The 17,774-nt window shown below is 45.3% G+C and overlaps 1 protein-coding gene across 1 annotated transcript in view; it reads right to left on the bottom strand.

Annotated features, from left to right (window-relative positions):
• Fer1l6 (fer-1 like family member 6) overlaps window positions 1-17,774 on the bottom strand; it is a 113,987-nt gene that overhangs the window by 81,468 nt on the left and 14,745 nt on the right. Inside the window, exons 7-12 of the mRNA XM_076835781.2 lie at window positions 16,468-16,624; window positions 15,737-15,923; window positions 14,568-14,760; window positions 11,429-11,781; window positions 6,341-6,449; window positions 4,796-4,979 (exon numbers count right to left, since the gene is read on the bottom strand). Coding sequence (XP_076691896.2) covers window positions 4,796-4,979; window positions 6,341-6,449; window positions 11,429-11,781; window positions 14,568-14,760; window positions 15,737-15,923; window positions 16,468-16,624 — 1,183 coding nt within the window. The remainder of the gene's footprint in view (window positions 1-4,795; window positions 4,980-6,340; window positions 6,450-11,428; window positions 11,782-14,567; window positions 14,761-15,736; window positions 15,924-16,467; window positions 16,625-17,774) is intronic.

Genomic DNA, 17,774 nt, shown 5'->3' with positions numbered 1-17,774 from the left:
ACAATGAAAGGTATTAATAGCTACCAGTAGATCCAGGGTGAGGGTCAGAAATGGTCAGCAGAGGCAGAATTTATTGGACAAGACTTTCTTTGTGGAAGCTTAAATTGAGAGAGGAAAATTGACTTCATTTTTTATTGTCTATATTCTAGACACATGTAAGGATTCATTGAGATAACAGATGTGAATGTATTTTGTAAACTAAAATTGCTAAGGATGGCGGAATGTGATGGACATCATTATACAAAGTACATGTACAAAGACTTGAATTGGGTGTCAACATACTTTATATTCAAACGGAGATATGAAAAACTGTGGTATATAAGTGTATTAAGAATTGTAATGCAAAAAAACAAAGTATATATATATATATATAAAGGCATAAATTGGTATGAACATACTTTACATACAGAGATACGAAAAATTGTGCTGTATATGTGTGATAAGAATTGTAATGTATTCCACTGTTGTCATGTTTTTAAAAAATAATAATAATAATAAATTGCTAGAGAAATATAAGGTACTAATATTTTTAATGAGGGTGAAGGTGTGTCCCAAATGAAACTTCAGTGTCTTATGGCTTGGCATCCAGCCATCCACTATCCATCCATCCACCATTCATCCATCCATCTGTCCACCCATCAATACTTACTGTTGTCAAGCATTGGTGCTAATAATGCAGGTGAATTGCTTGGCAAAGAAGGGACAAGAGGGATAGTAAAGTTGCTAAAAGGGGAAGAGGTAGAGCCACCGGGAATGTTTGAGGATGACATTGGATAGTGAGCCAAGTGCAATGGAGGACAGAAAACAAGGAATTAATTTTCAGACTCAGTTCCCAAGGAGGAAAGGGACAGGTGCAGAGGCAGGTAAGGTGGGAGGGTCGTGGCAAAAATTTAGAAGTTCCCACCTAATGACAGTTATTTTCTCAACTGGGTTTCCCTCAGACCCCTAGTAATTTTCTCAGACACCTGGGACTGTGGAAGGCAGGCCAAAGCAAGCCCCCAGAACAGGTGTGGTGGTGCAAGTGGCCCTGGTAATGTGGACAGTGTCTGGAGCAACACATCTACAGAGGGTGAGGCAGGGAAACAGAGAAATAGGGAGGAAACAAACTTTGTTTTTATTCCTTAGAAACTAAAATGAACTTCTGCCTGAAAAACTGAATTCTGACCTGAATTTCTCCTGAAGTAGACAATAAAATTAGCACAGAGGCCCCCTGGCCCGTTCTGCAGAAAATAAACCAGCAGGTGTCCATTCAGAAAAGAAGCCAGATAAGTTCTTGGCAGAAATTGAGGTTGTTGTTATAGCAGGAGATGACAACAGCGAAATAGGTTAGAAATGAAGCCGCTCTGCTTGTTTTCTCTGTTTTTAAGTCACTGTGTCGAGAATCCTGCAACTAAATACATTCCCACCCAGTATGGTCCCAAGTTCTTTGGTTTGGGTCATTCTGTGCTTATCATGTTTGGGGCCTTTGACTCTAAATCTCAGGGCCCTCCTGGCTGTACTGGGATGACACGGATCAGGAGGCTGTGGCTTCTGAGGCAAGCTGCAGTGCAGATGGAAGGCAGCAGACGGAAGGGCACTTCGTGCCAGTGGAGAGAGAAGACTGCCAGCTTGAATGGCTTCCCTGACTCAGGACCAGCCTTGTGACTTAGGGCAAGGGTAGGTCTGGAATCCTGAATAAAATGGCCGGCCCACCATTGGATGTCTTCTGCTACAATCTCATTCCTGACCTCTGACCCAGCACATAAATTGTATGCAAATGCACATACTTTGTAAAATTAGAAAGCCCAGAACATGTAATCTGTTGTATTTTATTGAAATAAGTTGTGTGTGTTCATACATGTGTGTGCATGTGTGTTTGTGTGCACGTGTGTGTGCATGTGTATAGCAGTTTAGTGCAGACAGACTCTTCCAATCCAGCTACTGCCTCTCTGATTTGCCACTATGTGGAGAAAGCCTCAATACAGTGACGGAGAAGGAAAAAGAAAGGCCAACTCTACCAAAAACCACCACCATGGCTTATTTTGGTCTTCTGTTAGCATTCATGTATGCTCTGTCCAAGGATGTCTTGAGACCTCTCAGCTCCTCCTAAGCCCTTCCCATACTCCACCCTGAAATCCCACCAATAGACAATAATGGGCTAGTCCAGCAAGGTGAGGAGGGTGATTGGAGGCAGAGTACCTCTGAGTAGCCTCAGGAAGTCTCTCCAAGCTGCAGATCCAGTTGTAGGATTATCTTAAAAAGCTGATGTCTCAGCTTTGAGAATGGAGTTCAAGGACAGGGAAGTTTGGGATTCTTTCATCCAAAAAGAAAAAAACAACCATGTATGGATGCCAGGGAGCCAAAGAGACCCCAAAGCAGGGGATCAAGGGAGAGGGGATATGTTCCATGAGAGGGAGGGTTTAGAAAATGTAGAGAATGCTCAAAAATAAGAGAAACAGCAGCTAAGTTAACTGCTTTGACTTCCTCCGCCTACTTTGACCAACACTCCTTCCACCTCTTATGACTTTCTCATCTTTCAGAGTATCACCTTTTCTATGACCTATCCCAACTCTACCTCCTCCCCAGCAGGCTTAGTCACCTACCCCTTCTCTAATCCTAGAGTACCCTGTGCCAAGCCAGTAACTCCTTGATTCATCCAAAAATATGTATCCACCTCTGTGCCAGGCACAAAGCTGAGCAGATAAACAGGTGATGACACAATGCCTGCCTTCAAAATGTTCACTGTCTCAGAGGGAAGACAGGTAAGTACAAATCTTAAGCCAGTGTGATTTGTGCTTGCTGAAGGTCTACGGAAGTCCATACCAGGCTTGGGGTCCAGGGGAAGGAGGCTGGGCTTACTCTTGAAGGGTACAAGGAGCTGGCAGCTGAGGAGGAGCCTGCTGCCAGAGAAGCAGGTCCAAAGACCCAGAAGCAGCAATCAGCAGGACAAGTTGAGGATTGCACAGCTGGAAGAAGTGGACTGGGGAGGGGTGGGGGATTGGTGGTGACTCCAGATGATGCTGGAGAGTAGATGGGGATTAAAGCCATAAGCTCCAACCCCTAGAATTAATTCTAAAAGCACAGGGAGTCAATGAGGGATGTGAATCAGGGGAATAATTGGTTCAGCGAGTTCAGTGAGTATCTTGAAGAAAATCCAAGTCAGGTATGAGATTTTTAAGATAATTCAGGCCAAAGATGCTAATGGCCAGAATTAAAGAAATAGCAATGGATAGGAAGAACTAGAATTGATCAGACTTCATCCCTGATTGAATGTGGGCGTGAAGGGGAAAAACAAGAACAACAGACAACCTTCCAGTGGTGGGTTGGAGGACTCAGAGAATGGCGGAATGAATCCATAAAATAGGAAAGATAGGACAAGGAGAAAAGTTATCTGTGAAAATGTGGAGCCTGTAAACGATCTGTGAGATGCCCAAGTAGAGGTGTTTGGATCTGATGTTCAGGAAAGAGAGCTGTCAGGGGGATTCAGGAATCCTTGTTATCCTAACAGTGGTCAGGAACCCATGGGTCAGTTCCCAGAAATAGTGTCTAGGTCAAGAAGTGCAGAGATTCAAGAGATGGCGATATGGCCTTGTAGTGGCCTGTTGAGAGCCATCTGTGGGCCGTGTGTGATTACTTCACACACATCGCAGCCTAATGAATAGGAGAATCTGGTGTCTGGGGACTTCCAGTGGACATTTCCTCTGGCTAAGACTGCCCAGACACATTGTGAGCCCTATTAAGCTCTCTCTTCCATTGGAGATGGGGTGACCTGCTGCAGCCATACAGCCCCTCTGAGATGGGCTTGACCTGCCAACATGCCAATCAACTGCTGACTGCAAGACATAAGGAAGCAAGACTGCACCCCTGAAACCTTATCCCTGCCTTCAATGTATCCCTCAAATAAACCACAGGAGCCATTTTCTAATTGTCTAGCCCCAGCTCCTGTGTGGACTGGACCTATCAGGGCCTCCACCTTTTGAAAATATATCTTTCTGACTTTGTCTTTTGTTCTCCACTAACTATTCTAGACTTTAATGTCTTAGGTGGCTTACATCCTCCTGAGCAGGAAGAAGAACCCCCTAATGAGGTGCTGGACACCTCCCCATAGTGGCCAATGTAACATGGCTGGATTCCCATCTCCTCACGTGTGAAATGAGGAAAGCCATCCAATGACATCGGAGATTTTTTTACTCATAAGACTCAACAATAGAACACTCTTACTATATTTGCTTTTTTTATTTTCATAAGCCACTTGATTGGTGCTTGACACTATTTTCTTTAAAAAGAATGCTATCATTTTACATCTCCTTATAGGTTGAAAATTTGCATGGATTAAAGGAGATCTGTGGGGGGTGCATGTAAGTGCCCCATTGGAAATGGTCTTTTCTGGTGGCCGACAAATATTATTTGAGTTCTTTGGTTTGCAAATAACTGTGGCAAAAATAAGATAAGAAATATGTATTCAATAATCCCATCAAATCAAGTTAACATAGTGACACAGATGTGGATAATAACTGTTAATAGGGTTTAGTGTGAAATGTTAAGTTCAGACCTTTGGACTCTATTGTGCTTCAAAGTTGTAGAGAAAAAGGGTTTCAGACATGATCATCACCATCATCCCTGTTCTGCCCTTAAATAAATAACGTGTGGAGTGCTACTTACCATGTGTCCTCTCTTTGTCCCTTGCTCCATGACTGAGATTAAAAAAAAAACAATGTTTCTGAATTTCAGGAAGAACTAAATGAAAGAGCCCCAGAAACTGAGCAAAATCCCACCATCAGGAACCTTGGCTGCTCTCACCTGCTGTGCCTCCTACCTGTTCCCCTCGGTCACCAGAGGCTTCTCCGGATGAGTGGTGGAAGACATGGGGATGGCCACATCGTGGGCTGCTTCCGCTTCTCCTTCCTGCAGCAGGGGAACAGCGTCTTCTTCAGTTAACTCAGAGGACTTCTTCTTACTGCCATGATGGAACCCCCCGTCAATCAGGTTCCCAAAATTACCTGCAGCAGCAGGGGGAGAGGGGCCGGGTGTCAGCAAGTAGAACCAGTCAACCTGGCATGAGGGACCCAAGGTCTTGTCCTCCCATGGCAGGGAAATAAGATCTCAGGGTGAGGGTGGAGAGAACAGTGGTAGGAAGAGAATAAGACTGACAACGACAATGAGCCACCCTCTCCATCCCCTCACTTGCCCTTTTGTAAAAAGCACACAACTTAGAAAGTAGACGACATAGGCAAGTAAAACAGAAAAGGGTCGCTAGAAATTACAAAATTCAGTTATAGCCATTTTTAATATCTTAGTGTGTATCCTTCCAAACGTTGGTAAAGGATCACTGAAGATGTGTCATTTTGTAAACCACTTTTTTTCACTAAAAAAAAAAAATCTCGAAAACCTTTCCCAAACTGCTTCTCCTCTAAGAGAAGATTCCTTGTCTAAGTCCCAAAGTCAACACCATGTTTTAAAAAGAAGTAGGAGACAGAGAAAGGAAGAAGAAGGAAAGAAGGGCGGGAAAATATTATACGGGGACAAACAGGGCAGCTTTTGTAGGACAAATGTCTCTGCGTAAGAATAGGTAGCCCCTGCAGGATTATTGGTGTCCTTGATCTTTCTATCTTACAATCTGATTTCAAATGCTTAACAAAAGACTAAGATGAATATTTACCGCTTTTGGAAGGAGTCCCAGAGCTGGCCATATTATAGACCTGGTCAACTTTGTTTAAATCAAGAAGAGTCTGAGATCACAAGCTTGTGATTCTGGAACCCCATAATTTGGGAAGTCTTCCTAAATCCTCCTCTGCTGGCCTCCCTCCCTAGCCTCTTCTCCTCCTCCCCACACAGGCTGCCTGACACTCCTTTCTATTTCTGTAGTAGATGCTGTTAGTGCTTCATCCAGATACTTTACCAGCTACCAAGATGGCCAGGAGCTCATCGTGGCCACCTTCCCAAGAACCACTTTCTACTCATGGAGACAGTACCCCATTTCCAATTTTCTGCCCTGCTGCAAGACAACTGCCTGAATCAAGATCTTCTCTGTTGGGATGCTATTCCTTGGAATGGCTTACCCAGCTGCACCATAGCCCAGGAAGATTGCTAGGACTTGGGGTTTCCCAAGGTCAAACATCTACTGTGCATGTGCTACTTTGCAGCTTATTTATCCCTGAAACTCTGAATCTAAACCTATTCTGTTAACCACTTTTTAAAAGTATGAAAAAAAAAAAATCTGTCCCTTATACATTGACACTAGGGACTGCTACCTTCTTTCCGAGATGCCCACCTCCACTAGGGTGCTGTCACTTCACATAGGACACTAATGAACTTATTTAAGAAACAGGTCTGTGTCAAGAATTGTGCTGTCTTCACTTACCAATAGAAACTTCAAAGCTGATGGGTTTATCGCCAATCTTCCGGTCAATCATGGTAGCTTCAAAAAATGCCCCAAAGAGTAAAAATTCCTCATATTTTTCTGGCGTGATCTACAGAAAGAAAAATAAAATATTAGACAAACTGATTATCTTCTTTCACCAGGAAGCCAGGTCAATGAGGTTGACCTGCTTCCAACAACATTTATAGACACTTGACTCTGTTTCAGCCTGAAATGTTGCATCTCCCCACTGAGCAGACAAGCAGGAATCATGGCCAATAAATTGCAAATCCAAATGCAATCACTTACCTAGAATGATCAGACTCAACCTTCTGATTGGCTACTTAAAATGCAGAGAACCTCCTTTCACATCAGAGGCTCAGCTTGGTGTCTATGTCTAAGACTCTGGGTGAAACGCCAACCTGGGATGACCTTCAACTGATCAGGCTTTCAGAAACCAAAACCAAAGATGAAATCCTGAGTCACAGCAACCCTTGATTTTGAGCTTGACTTCATGGCTTCTACAGGATGCTCACATACATTGTTATTTGTTCCCCCCCAACAACTTTGAGAGGGCAAAATCTGGACTACTCCCATTTTGCAGACAAGAAAACTAAAGCTTGAGGTTGTACAGTAGCTTTCCCATGTATTGTGACCACAGACCCAGTTCTCACACATCTCTGATGTGTGTTATCCCAATCCCCTGGTGCTGACCCAAAGTCAAAGTTACTTCCTGAAATAATGAGCAAACTCAGCTCAAAGGGTGGCGGATTAGAAGCGCCCAGGAATGTCAACCAATCCTGTGAATCCAGGGTGCTACAGGCCCGATGGCTGCTGCTGGGAGGGATCCACCCAACCCCAGGCACATGTGCTTCTATGCTACAAAGGGCCAGAGTGATTATCCCAGTTTCCACCCTTTGCCTGAATAAACTAAAGTTCAGAGACTAGGAGGCTTCCCAAGGTCAAGCCAAAGAAGTCAAAGTCAGACCCGAGAGCTGTCTCCATCAAGGCTGCTTTGAAAAGAACCCTCCGCTCTGGAAGCCAAGGACTCTGGCAGGTCACAAGACAGGGGCCGTCCCAAGGTAATACACAATTATTTTCAAATGACTTTTATTGACATGGAGCAGGCTATGATTTAGGGAGCATCACAGTTCTGGGTGGGCTAAAGTCATACAATCTTTGCTTCCTGGTTTGTTTGTTTTTGTTTGGATTTATTGAAATCTGCAGAAAACCAGTAAGATTAATCTAAGGAAACAAAGCATATGTAGCCCCTGGGGTTAAAGTTACATTAGGTCAAAAGCATCCTTCAGACAGCCAGTCATTAGGTGATCAGCCTTCACTTGGGCTCCTCCTGTGGTGTTGGCAGTCCCAGCAAATGTTTCTGTTGACCAGAAGCATGGAACAGGGTGCTGGATCTTTTAAATTATTTTTAGATGTATATTAACATTGGGATACATTTGTACATAATCACAAAAGCATGGAATATAATCTGCTAATTCAATCCCCAGCCCTTTCCCCTCCCCTTCCCTTCCTGTTCCCCTCCTCTACTCTACTGGTCTTTCTGGAATTTATTTATATACATATATATTTTCAATTAGTGTCTTATGGATTATACTTGATGCTTGAATTCACTGTGGTATATTCATATGAAAGTTTGGTCAGATTCATTCCACTGTTCTTACCCTATCCTGTCTCTCCATCCTCCCATCAATCCCCTTACTCTATAATTTTTCCTCTATTTTTTAAATTCTCCCTTCCCCTTATTTTATTTTATTTTTTATTTTATTTTTTTGCCTTTCTCTCTTTCTTCCTGCCCTACATTTTGGATTAGCTTCTACATATCTGAGAAAACATTCAAGGGCCTTTAAGGCTGAGTAATAATCCATTGTGTATATGGACCACATTTTCTTCACCCATTCATCTGTTGAAGGTACCTAGTTTGGCTCCATAGCCAAACTTAGCTTAGCTATTGTGAACTGAGCTGCTATAAACATTAATATGGCTGCATCACTGTAGTATGCTGATTTTAAATCCTTTAAATACCGAGAAGTGGGATGGTTGAGCTAATTTTTAGTCCCACCAACAATGTTTGAGGGTACCTTTTCCACCACCTCCTTGCCAACATTTATTAGTATTTGTATTCTTGATCATTGCCATACTGACTGCAGTGAGATGAAATCTCTGTGCAGTTTGATTTGCATTTCCCTCATTGCTAGGATGCTGGACAGTTTTTCGTGGATCTTAGTCACACTCTACCCACTTCACCAACCAGCTTCTTATCTCACCTTCCCAGGCGAGTTCACTCTCCAGGAGGAGGAGCCTGGGAGAGGGACCCCCAGGACCACAGCCAGAAGAGACTTCTTCAAATCTCAGCTCTGCTATTTCCTAGCTTTGGGCAAGTCATGCTCACTCTATGACTGTCACTCTCCTTATCTGTGACATAAGCATCATAATAGGGCCCACAGGGAGGAAATGGAAATGATAAGAAACTGCCTATGAAGTAGGTTATTACAGGAAGTAGGCATAAGAAGGGTAAGTCACCTGCCCAAAGAATCAAATGGAGGCAAAGCCAGGCAGTAATCCCACACCACTCTGCCACAACCTAAAGCCATTTGCTTTGACAATCTATACCTCCCAATGTACTTACATTGGTTTCCCTTCTATCCCATAAACTAGGCTCTATTTTTACTCTTTACCAAGCTGAAAATGATATTCAAACAAGAAACTACTCAACAAATGTCCATTCAAAATGGACACATTTTAGGTTGACTCTACTCCATGGGTTCGGCACAGGGGAGCAGGGAAGCGGGGGGTGGTTGGGGAGGCCAGCCTTATGGGGTCTCTCAACTGCCCATATGTGCAGTGAGGGCATGACTTCAACTGGAAGCATGGGAGCTCGAGGACCCTGGGCAGCTAAAAGAGATGTGGTATGAAGGGTTGTTGGGGGTAAGCTCCAAACTGCTCAGGCTGCAGGGAGGGTAGAAGGTCAGAGCTGTGGTTTAAAAATATAACCACAAATTCTCAGCCAATCCTCCCCTGAAAAAAAATGAAGCCTAATTCTCCTCCCTTTGAAGATGGGCTGTAATAATTTGTTTCTAATAGAACACAGCAGAAACATCAGTGAGTGACTTCCATGGCTAGGTCGTGAAAGAGTCTCTGCCTTACTCACGTTTAGATCACCTGCTCTTGGGGAGCCAGATGCCATGTCATGAGGACACTCAAGCAGCCTGAGAGAGGGTCCACATAGTGAGCAACTGAGGCCTCTCACCAACAGCCAACAGGGACCAACCTCCTGCCCAAGTGAGGTAGGGCCTTCAGAAGGCTACTGTCCCTGCCAAGACCTTGGCTGAAACTTCATGAGGAATCCTGAGCCAGAACACGAGCTAAGCTATTTCCAAATTCCTCACCCACAGAAAATAAGCATTTGTTGTTTTCAGCTAAGCTTTGGGTAAGCTGTTGGGCAGCAGTAGGTAACCATTAAACCCAACAAGGAACTGGCCACAAACAAAAGTCCAGGAGAAGGAGGAAGCTGGGGACAAGAGTGTGAATGATGCCTGAATTTCCTGCTCTCTGTCACCTTCTACACAATAGCCAAGATGTCCCCTGGCTTTGTAAACAAGTAAGTTCCCAAGACTCCCTTGCTCCCGGATAGAGTTTATTTCTTCAGGGACCCTCAGCAAAATATCTTAAGGATATTGACTTCCATTAAGAAAATCTTCTGGTTTCTTTCTAGATGGCAATCCAAGGAATGTCCAACCTCAGCCTTCAGTAGGAGAGACTACCAGAAGGACAGATACAGGAGATATCAGCTCAGGAGGCCCCAATTAGCGACTCACAATTTCTTGGCAGAGTCCAAAGTTAAGTTTTCAACATTGGCATATATTCTGAAAGCACACAGAATCCCTGATTCTAACCACAACATACTGGCAGCACACATTTCCAGAGACTGTTTCCCAATATGTGAGTACAGAGGCAGAGCTGGGGAAGTCCCTAAAATACCAAGTCACAAACAACAGGTGGAACGCTTTGGAGAGCTGCCCCCTAGTGGCAGGTGCAAACCACAGAACCATTGAGAACAATAACAAACGCATGGCAAGCTGACTGCGCATGTGTCAGAAACTCTGCTGACCCATTTACACTCATTCTCTCCTTAACCCCCAGCAGATGCCCACGACAGAGCAGCTGTTGGACCTCATTTTGCTGATGAGTAAATGGAGACACAGTGGTGTTAGCATCCCTGCCACCACGAGAACCAACCCCAAGGCTGCCAGCCCTGTCTTCCCACTTGTCCCCTACAGTTTCCTCAGGTTTGTAAAATCCACGTGGTAAAAGTAAGTGGCTCTGCCAAGGCCAGAGAGACCCTCACACTTCAATCCTGTGGCTGCCTAGGAATGGACAGCTCTGGGAGCCCAGCCGTCACCTCCGGTCCAGTTGACCTGAGAAACTCACTCCAGAGGCAGAATGAGCCAACCTGAGATGCTACCCACCTTAGCCGCTGACAAAATGTGAAACTCACTTGCTTAACTACAAATTGCTATTGCAAAGCTAAGTGGGTAAGAGACATCAATGTTCACCCTGGAGCCCCAGCCCTCCTGCTGGTAATAGAGGAGAGGGCTGGCAAACTGTTGCTGCTGTGCTTTACCGAGAGCAACAGCAGGAGATCCCTGGGGCTGTGCTTTCTTCCCAGCTTCAGGCAGGGAATAGGTTTCTCAAGTTCTCACACCCAGCTTGCCGCCTCCTCCCCTCCTCTCCCACCCTCCTCCTACCCAAGCTCCCAGAAGCCCACACAGGATCCAGCTGAGCCAGTCCCCCCTCCGCCACCCACTCCCACCAGCACCCCAGAGCACTTCCATGTCTCTTCCCCTGGGTTCCCATGGAATCTGTGTTTGGGGGAGACTCTGAAGGAACCTGCCCTAACAGATGGCTGTGCAGAGGCAGAGGATCCACCCCAGAACCCAGGGCTGGGCCAACAATTTTGTAGGAAGAATGACACAAAACTGCAGGCAAAGACCTTCAGGGAGCCTGGGACAGGTGCTGTGTGTGTCCTGGGCTCGCCTCGGGTGGGGTCTCAGGAGCAGAGCTCAGACCTACCTCCGGGGGGACCTCGAAGGGCTCCACCTCCACCTCGGTGGAGTGAGCTCTGTCGGACGGCTGCTGGGGCTTCCCATCATCGGCTCTGTCCGCCTTGTCCTTACTGGAGCCTTTGGAAGACTTGGAGTCTTTGTCCTTGGAAGAGAACTTCAGCTCCTTCAGTGCCTTGGAAAACTTGGACTCCTGTGCCCCTCCTGAGAGGATTTCCACAGCGATTTCTACCAAGATTCTGCCCCTGAAGGACACCCCTTCCCCAAAGCCTTCATTCATTTCCTGGTAGTCGTCCATCAGACTGTGGTTCCTGGGGGAGCCATACAGGTTGATCCAGGCGGGTCCAAAGGTAGGGAGGAAGCCTAGGAGGACCCCGAGCTTTAGCCATCTGGCATGTTTTCAAGTTCATCATGCATTCTCTTTATCAAAGCTATTCACAGTCTTTTAAAAATATAGAATACACAGAAAAGACGAAAGAGGGTATTTGCAGGATATAGTATCACCGAAAGACATTGAACTGATTTTTCTTTCCATCTTTTTTCTGTACGTGTCCCATTTGTAACATTTGTAGTATTGTTATGAAGGCCAGCATGCCTCCCTTTACCTCCCTTCATTCATCAAATGTTTATTGACTCTTGACCAAGCCAGCCACCGTGCCAGAGACCAACCAAAGGGCTCAGCAGAGGACAAGCAGACACAAACACTGAACAAATAAATATTTACATTATAAACACCACAAAGGAGATCTACAAACAGCAGGCTGCTACTGCATGGAGAGGAGTTAGGCAGGCAGAGAGAGAAGGGAGGGAGAGAGAGCAAGAATGCATGTGAGTGCATGTGTGTGCACATGCGTGTGTGTGTGCATGTGTGTATGTGTGCATGTGTGTGCACATGCGTGTGTGTGTGTGTGTGTTCTGGGCCTGGGGAGCAGCATGTGCTGGTTGGAGAGGAGCCAGGAGCTAAAGATTGAGCTGTATGTGGAGCCAGTGGAAGGTGGTGTCTTAGAGGTCTTGATAAGGATTTTGGTCTTTATCTTAAATTCCATGGGGATATATGAAAGGAATTTGAGCAAAGATGTGGTACAGTCACATCTCTTTTAAGATCACTGTGCTGCTCTGTGGAGGGGAATGAAAACAGATGTGGGCAAACTGGCCCACTGACCATTTCATCATCAAAACTGAAGACATCAGCGACTTGGAACAGGGTAAGGTAGCTAAGATGGAGAGAAATGAGTGCTTCTAGATATGTTCTAAACATAGAACTGAAAAGACCTGGTAATTTTAACTTGTTCCTGGCATAAGTATTTTCCCTTCTTAAAATATAGTGTTGGAGAAAATGCACAGTGTCTTTGGGAACATCTCTTTGGCAACATTAATATTCCTTTTTGGCTCACAGTTCAGCCTCGTGGTCCTGAAGTTTGAAGCTCTGGCACTTTCAAACTATGTGACTTTGCACAAGTTTTTTTCACTTCTTCTTTTTTTTTAACTTCTCTATGCCTCAGTTTCCTCATCTAGAGGAATTGTTAATAGTGCCTATCTCACCTACCAAAATTAAGAGAAATTGCTGAGGTGATATTGGCCCAATTATATTGTTGTATTGTGAGCGAGTACAAATGTGTAACAACAAATCCCATCAATATGTACAACTATAATGCACCAATAAAAATGTGGAAAATTTTCAAAAAGTAATAATGTCTAAGAAGCGTTTCACACAGACCCTTGGGGAATGTTTAAGAATATTACTATTGTGAATAAATAAATGTATCTTAATTTGCCTACAATTCCCCCATGGTGGACAATTAGATGTTTCCATACATGTTTCTGTTAATAGTCGTTTTGTGCCTAAATGTTCTCTATCCAGCCCTGACTTCAATGGAGTAGATTCTTACCCTCCCTTATGTAGACTTGGAGCAGGGAAATTGTATTAAAGGAAATAGAGAGATTTTATGGTCCCTGATGTCTACTTGTTAAGCACTGATATCCATCTTCCTGAACACATCAAAGTGCTTCTGAAAAGTTGTGAATAAAACATGCTTTCATCAAGTGGGAAAATGGTATAGATGGGGGACTGTGCTTTTCTGTGTCAAGTGGTAAATGCTTCCATAATGTGAAGAAAGAGACAATGGAAATCCATTGAGGCCTTTCTATGCTGTCGCCCATGAGAGCATAAAAATATGTAATTCCTGTTCTCTGTTCTTAGCAAGGCTTCAATCTGATAGAGGGAAAAGGTACCATAACTACACTAACTTCATATATGATATATTTATTTATGATGTTCTACCTGTATGCATTTGTGTGTTTGGGTTTGTGCACACATGTGTGTGATCTGTGTGTGTGCATGCCTCCATAACTGTCCATTAGCATAAACTAGCAGTATAGGGAAAGGTTGCCCACTAACTTATGTTTTCCAAACAAAAAGCCATACACTAAAGTCAGGGGCGGCAGCATACACTTGTAATCCCAGTGGCTCAGAAGGCTGAGGCATAAGGACAGTGAGTTCAAAGCCAGCCTCAGCAATAGCAGGGGGCTAAGCACCTCAGTGAGACCCTGTCTCTAAATAAAATATAAAAAAGGATGGGGATGTGGCTCAGTGGTCAAGTGTACCTGAGTTCAATCCCCAGTACTCCCCCTCCCCCAAAAAAAGGTATTGTACTGAGTGGAAGCTCTTTCCCTGACCCCTTCCTGCTGACTTGGGGGTTAGCTGGGACTCTCTATTCCCTTCCTGGATTACTCTGCCGGCCACATCTCCCCACCAACCTCATAATTTCATGCTCCCATCAGTGGCTGGGGACGTAATTGTGGCGGGGGGATCTGAAATGTAAAAACCATTTTGCTTGTGAGTCATTCCAAATTTTTTAAAAATCTAGCGAGTCAGATCAGGTGGATAAACCTTAGTTTAGCAACCTCAGATCTAATCAATTAGATTCTATCAAGGACACAGAGGGGTGCTCATGGAAGACCTGGGACCAGGACCAAACCTGCCCCCCTGAGCCCAGCTCCAACCACCACCCTGAACCAAGCCAAGCTGCAGGCCAACAGAAGCCTAGCCAGGCCTAACACCCGCCGCCCGGACCCTCCTGGTGTAAAGGCGAGGGCCCGAATGCCGTCATTTTGAGACCTGTTTCCAAGGCAGACCAGGGAGGCTTCACCTTTATCTCCATCCTGCTCGTTGGAAATCTTCTTCAGGTCGATGAAGTGGGTGGCCAGAGCCACGTCATTCATGCTGCCTTCGTCCCACACCTGGATCTTCACCCTCCGACACAAGGGAGGGAACATTTCCTTGAAGACCACCTGTTCGTGCCACACGGGGTTGGCACAGTTCTTTTGCACTGTGGTTCGCCCCTAAAAACAGACAGAAGGATGTGAGCTGTGAAAGGAAGTGACTCTCGGCGGGAAACTCCTCAAGCCAGCTGGAGAGGGGAAGCAAGCAGCCCAAAATACCAAAGCTGCTTCCCCCTGGCACCCAGGAACATCAGCTGCACCCAACACACTGTTGGAGGACCCACTCGGTGCTGGCTGCTGTGCCAAGCACCCACAGGACAAAAGCGAGTCAGTGCCCTTGGGCAGTGCTAATGGGCACATCAGAGCTGGGCTGGAACTACCACCTGTGCTGGGAACAGAGCTGTTCTGCACATCTCCAGGAAGGCCCTGGACAGAGCTCACCCCGAATAAGTGGGGTGAAAGCACCACTGGGGGCAAAGCACTGCTCTCGTCTGGACCTCGTTTTGTTGTTGTTATAAAGTGGAGATGATTTCCTATATGACCTCCAAGAACTTGAGGCAAAATACTACCACGTTCACCCCTTCCAAAGGTGGGGTCAGGGTGAGTTTATATTTTGGTAGCAGTGACATCTGTGTCAGCCTGAAGCTTCAAAGTCCAGTCAACCAGGAGGGAGCTCTACCATGTACCCAGGTCCTGGTCCTTTCTGTGGCCTTGAGCAGGGAACAGGTTTCCAGGCTTATGTAGGACGAGGACTCTAGGATCCTTTGTGAAACAGAGCAGAAGATGGTGGTGCTTCTACAGGGGTTGGGGACTAGGTGATGGCTCCGAGACATAGCCAGCGGTGAGGAAGGATGCCTGTCATCCTGGGTCCTAAATCATAATACACCCTGAGTCCTTCCCTTCATCTAATGAGGAGTAAGTGGGCAACACCCCCAAACCCCACCCACCACCTGACCCAGTGCCTTCTATGGCAAGTCTTGTCTCTCAAGGCACTGCCCAATTTTTATTTTAACTTAATTTTGTTTGATTAAAATGCCCGGATACAGGGCAGGGTCCTGGCCCAGGCCTGCTAGAACTGGTGCCAATGGTTCCTCACCGTCTGCCCAGCAAAGGTGACCTCCACAAAGGGATCCACGAGGTCCTTACTGTCACCCACAAATGCTTTGGTGACGTTTGCCATAATGCTGGAGTTCATTTTGGGCAGTCCTTCTGCCTTGTAGAGTCTTACGTAGAATCTGGCCCAGGGTCTCTCTGATGGAAACCCCTGGGGTATCAAAAGGTTCCTTAGAAGGAGAAATAAATAATATATAAATAAATCCATGAATAAATAGGAATCTCTCTCATTTGAAAGAATAGAAAAGACAGAAGCAATTTGGAGGCAGAGAAAAAGATTTGGGGTATATAAGAAGACTAGGCTTTGCCCCTAAAATGAGTTTTCTTTCTAGTGTAAATCACAGTGGAGGGTCAGTCTGGAATCACAGAGCAGACACTGTCTCCCACTCTGCACCTTAAAAGAGGAGCTTTTAAGTCTCCCCAGGTCACAAATCAGGAGTCAAAATTATCATTCCTTCAAAGAAAACTCAGCTACACTTGGATAAATCAGGTAAGCTCAGCATACCCATAACAGGATCAGAGGAGGACATGCCATCCTGGTCCTCACAGCTGAGAGGACACATCATGGTGCTTCTGATGCAGCAAAGTTCCAAATGGACAAGTCATGCACTTAACAGTTCTCATGCAGCAATAAAGGGGTGGAAAGGGGTGGAGGAAGGAAAAAGGTATAAAATTGGGGCACATCATTTCTTTCCAATAGTGGATCTGTCTCACTTTTCTATTTGCTCCTCGGCATCAGAGGTTTTGGGGTTGGTCTTTAAGATGTCGCCTTTCCCGGTCACGCTGATGTCGCACTTCAGGTATCCCTTGGTACCAGTCCTGATGTCACTGGGGTCTGTGAGCAGCGCCCACTTGTCACTGAACTGATGACCTACAAAAGCACCTTGACAGCTCAGCTCCCCATGATGGGCCCAAGGCTCTACCCCGTCCCCTCCCACACCCTCTCCAACCCAGCATGGTGACTCCTGCAGCAGGCTCTGCCATACCCCAGACTCGTGCCTTCCTCCTTCCTTTCCCTCCCCTTCCTTTTGCTTCCCACCTGTTTCTCTGCCCTTCTTTCCAATCTGCACAGGTATTTGGGAAACTCTCAACCTAGGAATGACCTGGGCAGGATTCCAGCTTTGACCAGCAAGAGGGACATTAATGGAGGGTAGGAGTCAATCACTTGCCCACAGTCCATCAATGTGGCTCATAGATCTTTCTGTTGGCCTACACTGTGAGTCAGAACATCAAGATCACTTACAAAAGCTAGACGTCTGGCTTATGTTTAAAAAGAAATATTGGGGCTGGGGATATAGCTTAGTTCGTAAAGTGCTTGCTTCGCAAGCCCTGGGTTTTACCCCCCAGCACCACACACAGACAAAATTTTGGCAACACTAGATTCATATTTCCACATGATGGCCAATGCTAAAGGAGTCCAGTAGCTGCCTGCTGTTCTACCATGGTTCAGGAGCCTCCTGTTACCTGCAGACTCTGTCACTCCCTAAGATGTGGTACCCATACTCTGTCACTCCCTAAGATGTGGTACCCATCTGCTCTCAGCCATGGTCACTCTGTGACCCCCTGAGATCATATGACTTGAAATCATCTGAGAAGAGAAAGGTCCTCATGAGAAGTTCTATGCTAGTTGCTAGCTCTGTTATTTATTAGCTTTTGACCTTGGACAAATTACCTAGCTTGTCTGCATTTCACTTTCCTATAAATCGGGGATAATAATTATTATTATGGTGCAGTCTGATGTGAAATGCCAGTCTCATTATGTGCTGGGCTCTCTATAAGCACTTAATGTATTTGTTAACTTCATACTCCAAAAACCTTTGAAGGAGGCACATCAATTTATCCTCATTTCTACAGATGAGGAAACCGAGACACAGAGAAGTAAAATCCTTTGTTCAGAGTTGCACATCTTGGAAATAGCAGAGTGAAATTTGAATTCAGGCCAGATTCTTAGTTTCTACCATCTATTGCCACTCCTGCTTATGTGTCGCAGTGCTAAATTAGACAGAATTTGTTTGAAAAAA

The sequence above is a fragment of the Callospermophilus lateralis genome, chromosome 16, assembly GCF_048772815.1.
Source record: "Callospermophilus lateralis isolate mCalLat2 chromosome 16, mCalLat2.hap1, whole genome shotgun sequence".
Taxonomy (NCBI): Eukaryota; Metazoa; Chordata; class Mammalia; order Rodentia; family Sciuridae; genus Callospermophilus; species Callospermophilus lateralis.
This window is presented reverse-complemented; position numbering and strand designations above follow the sequence as displayed.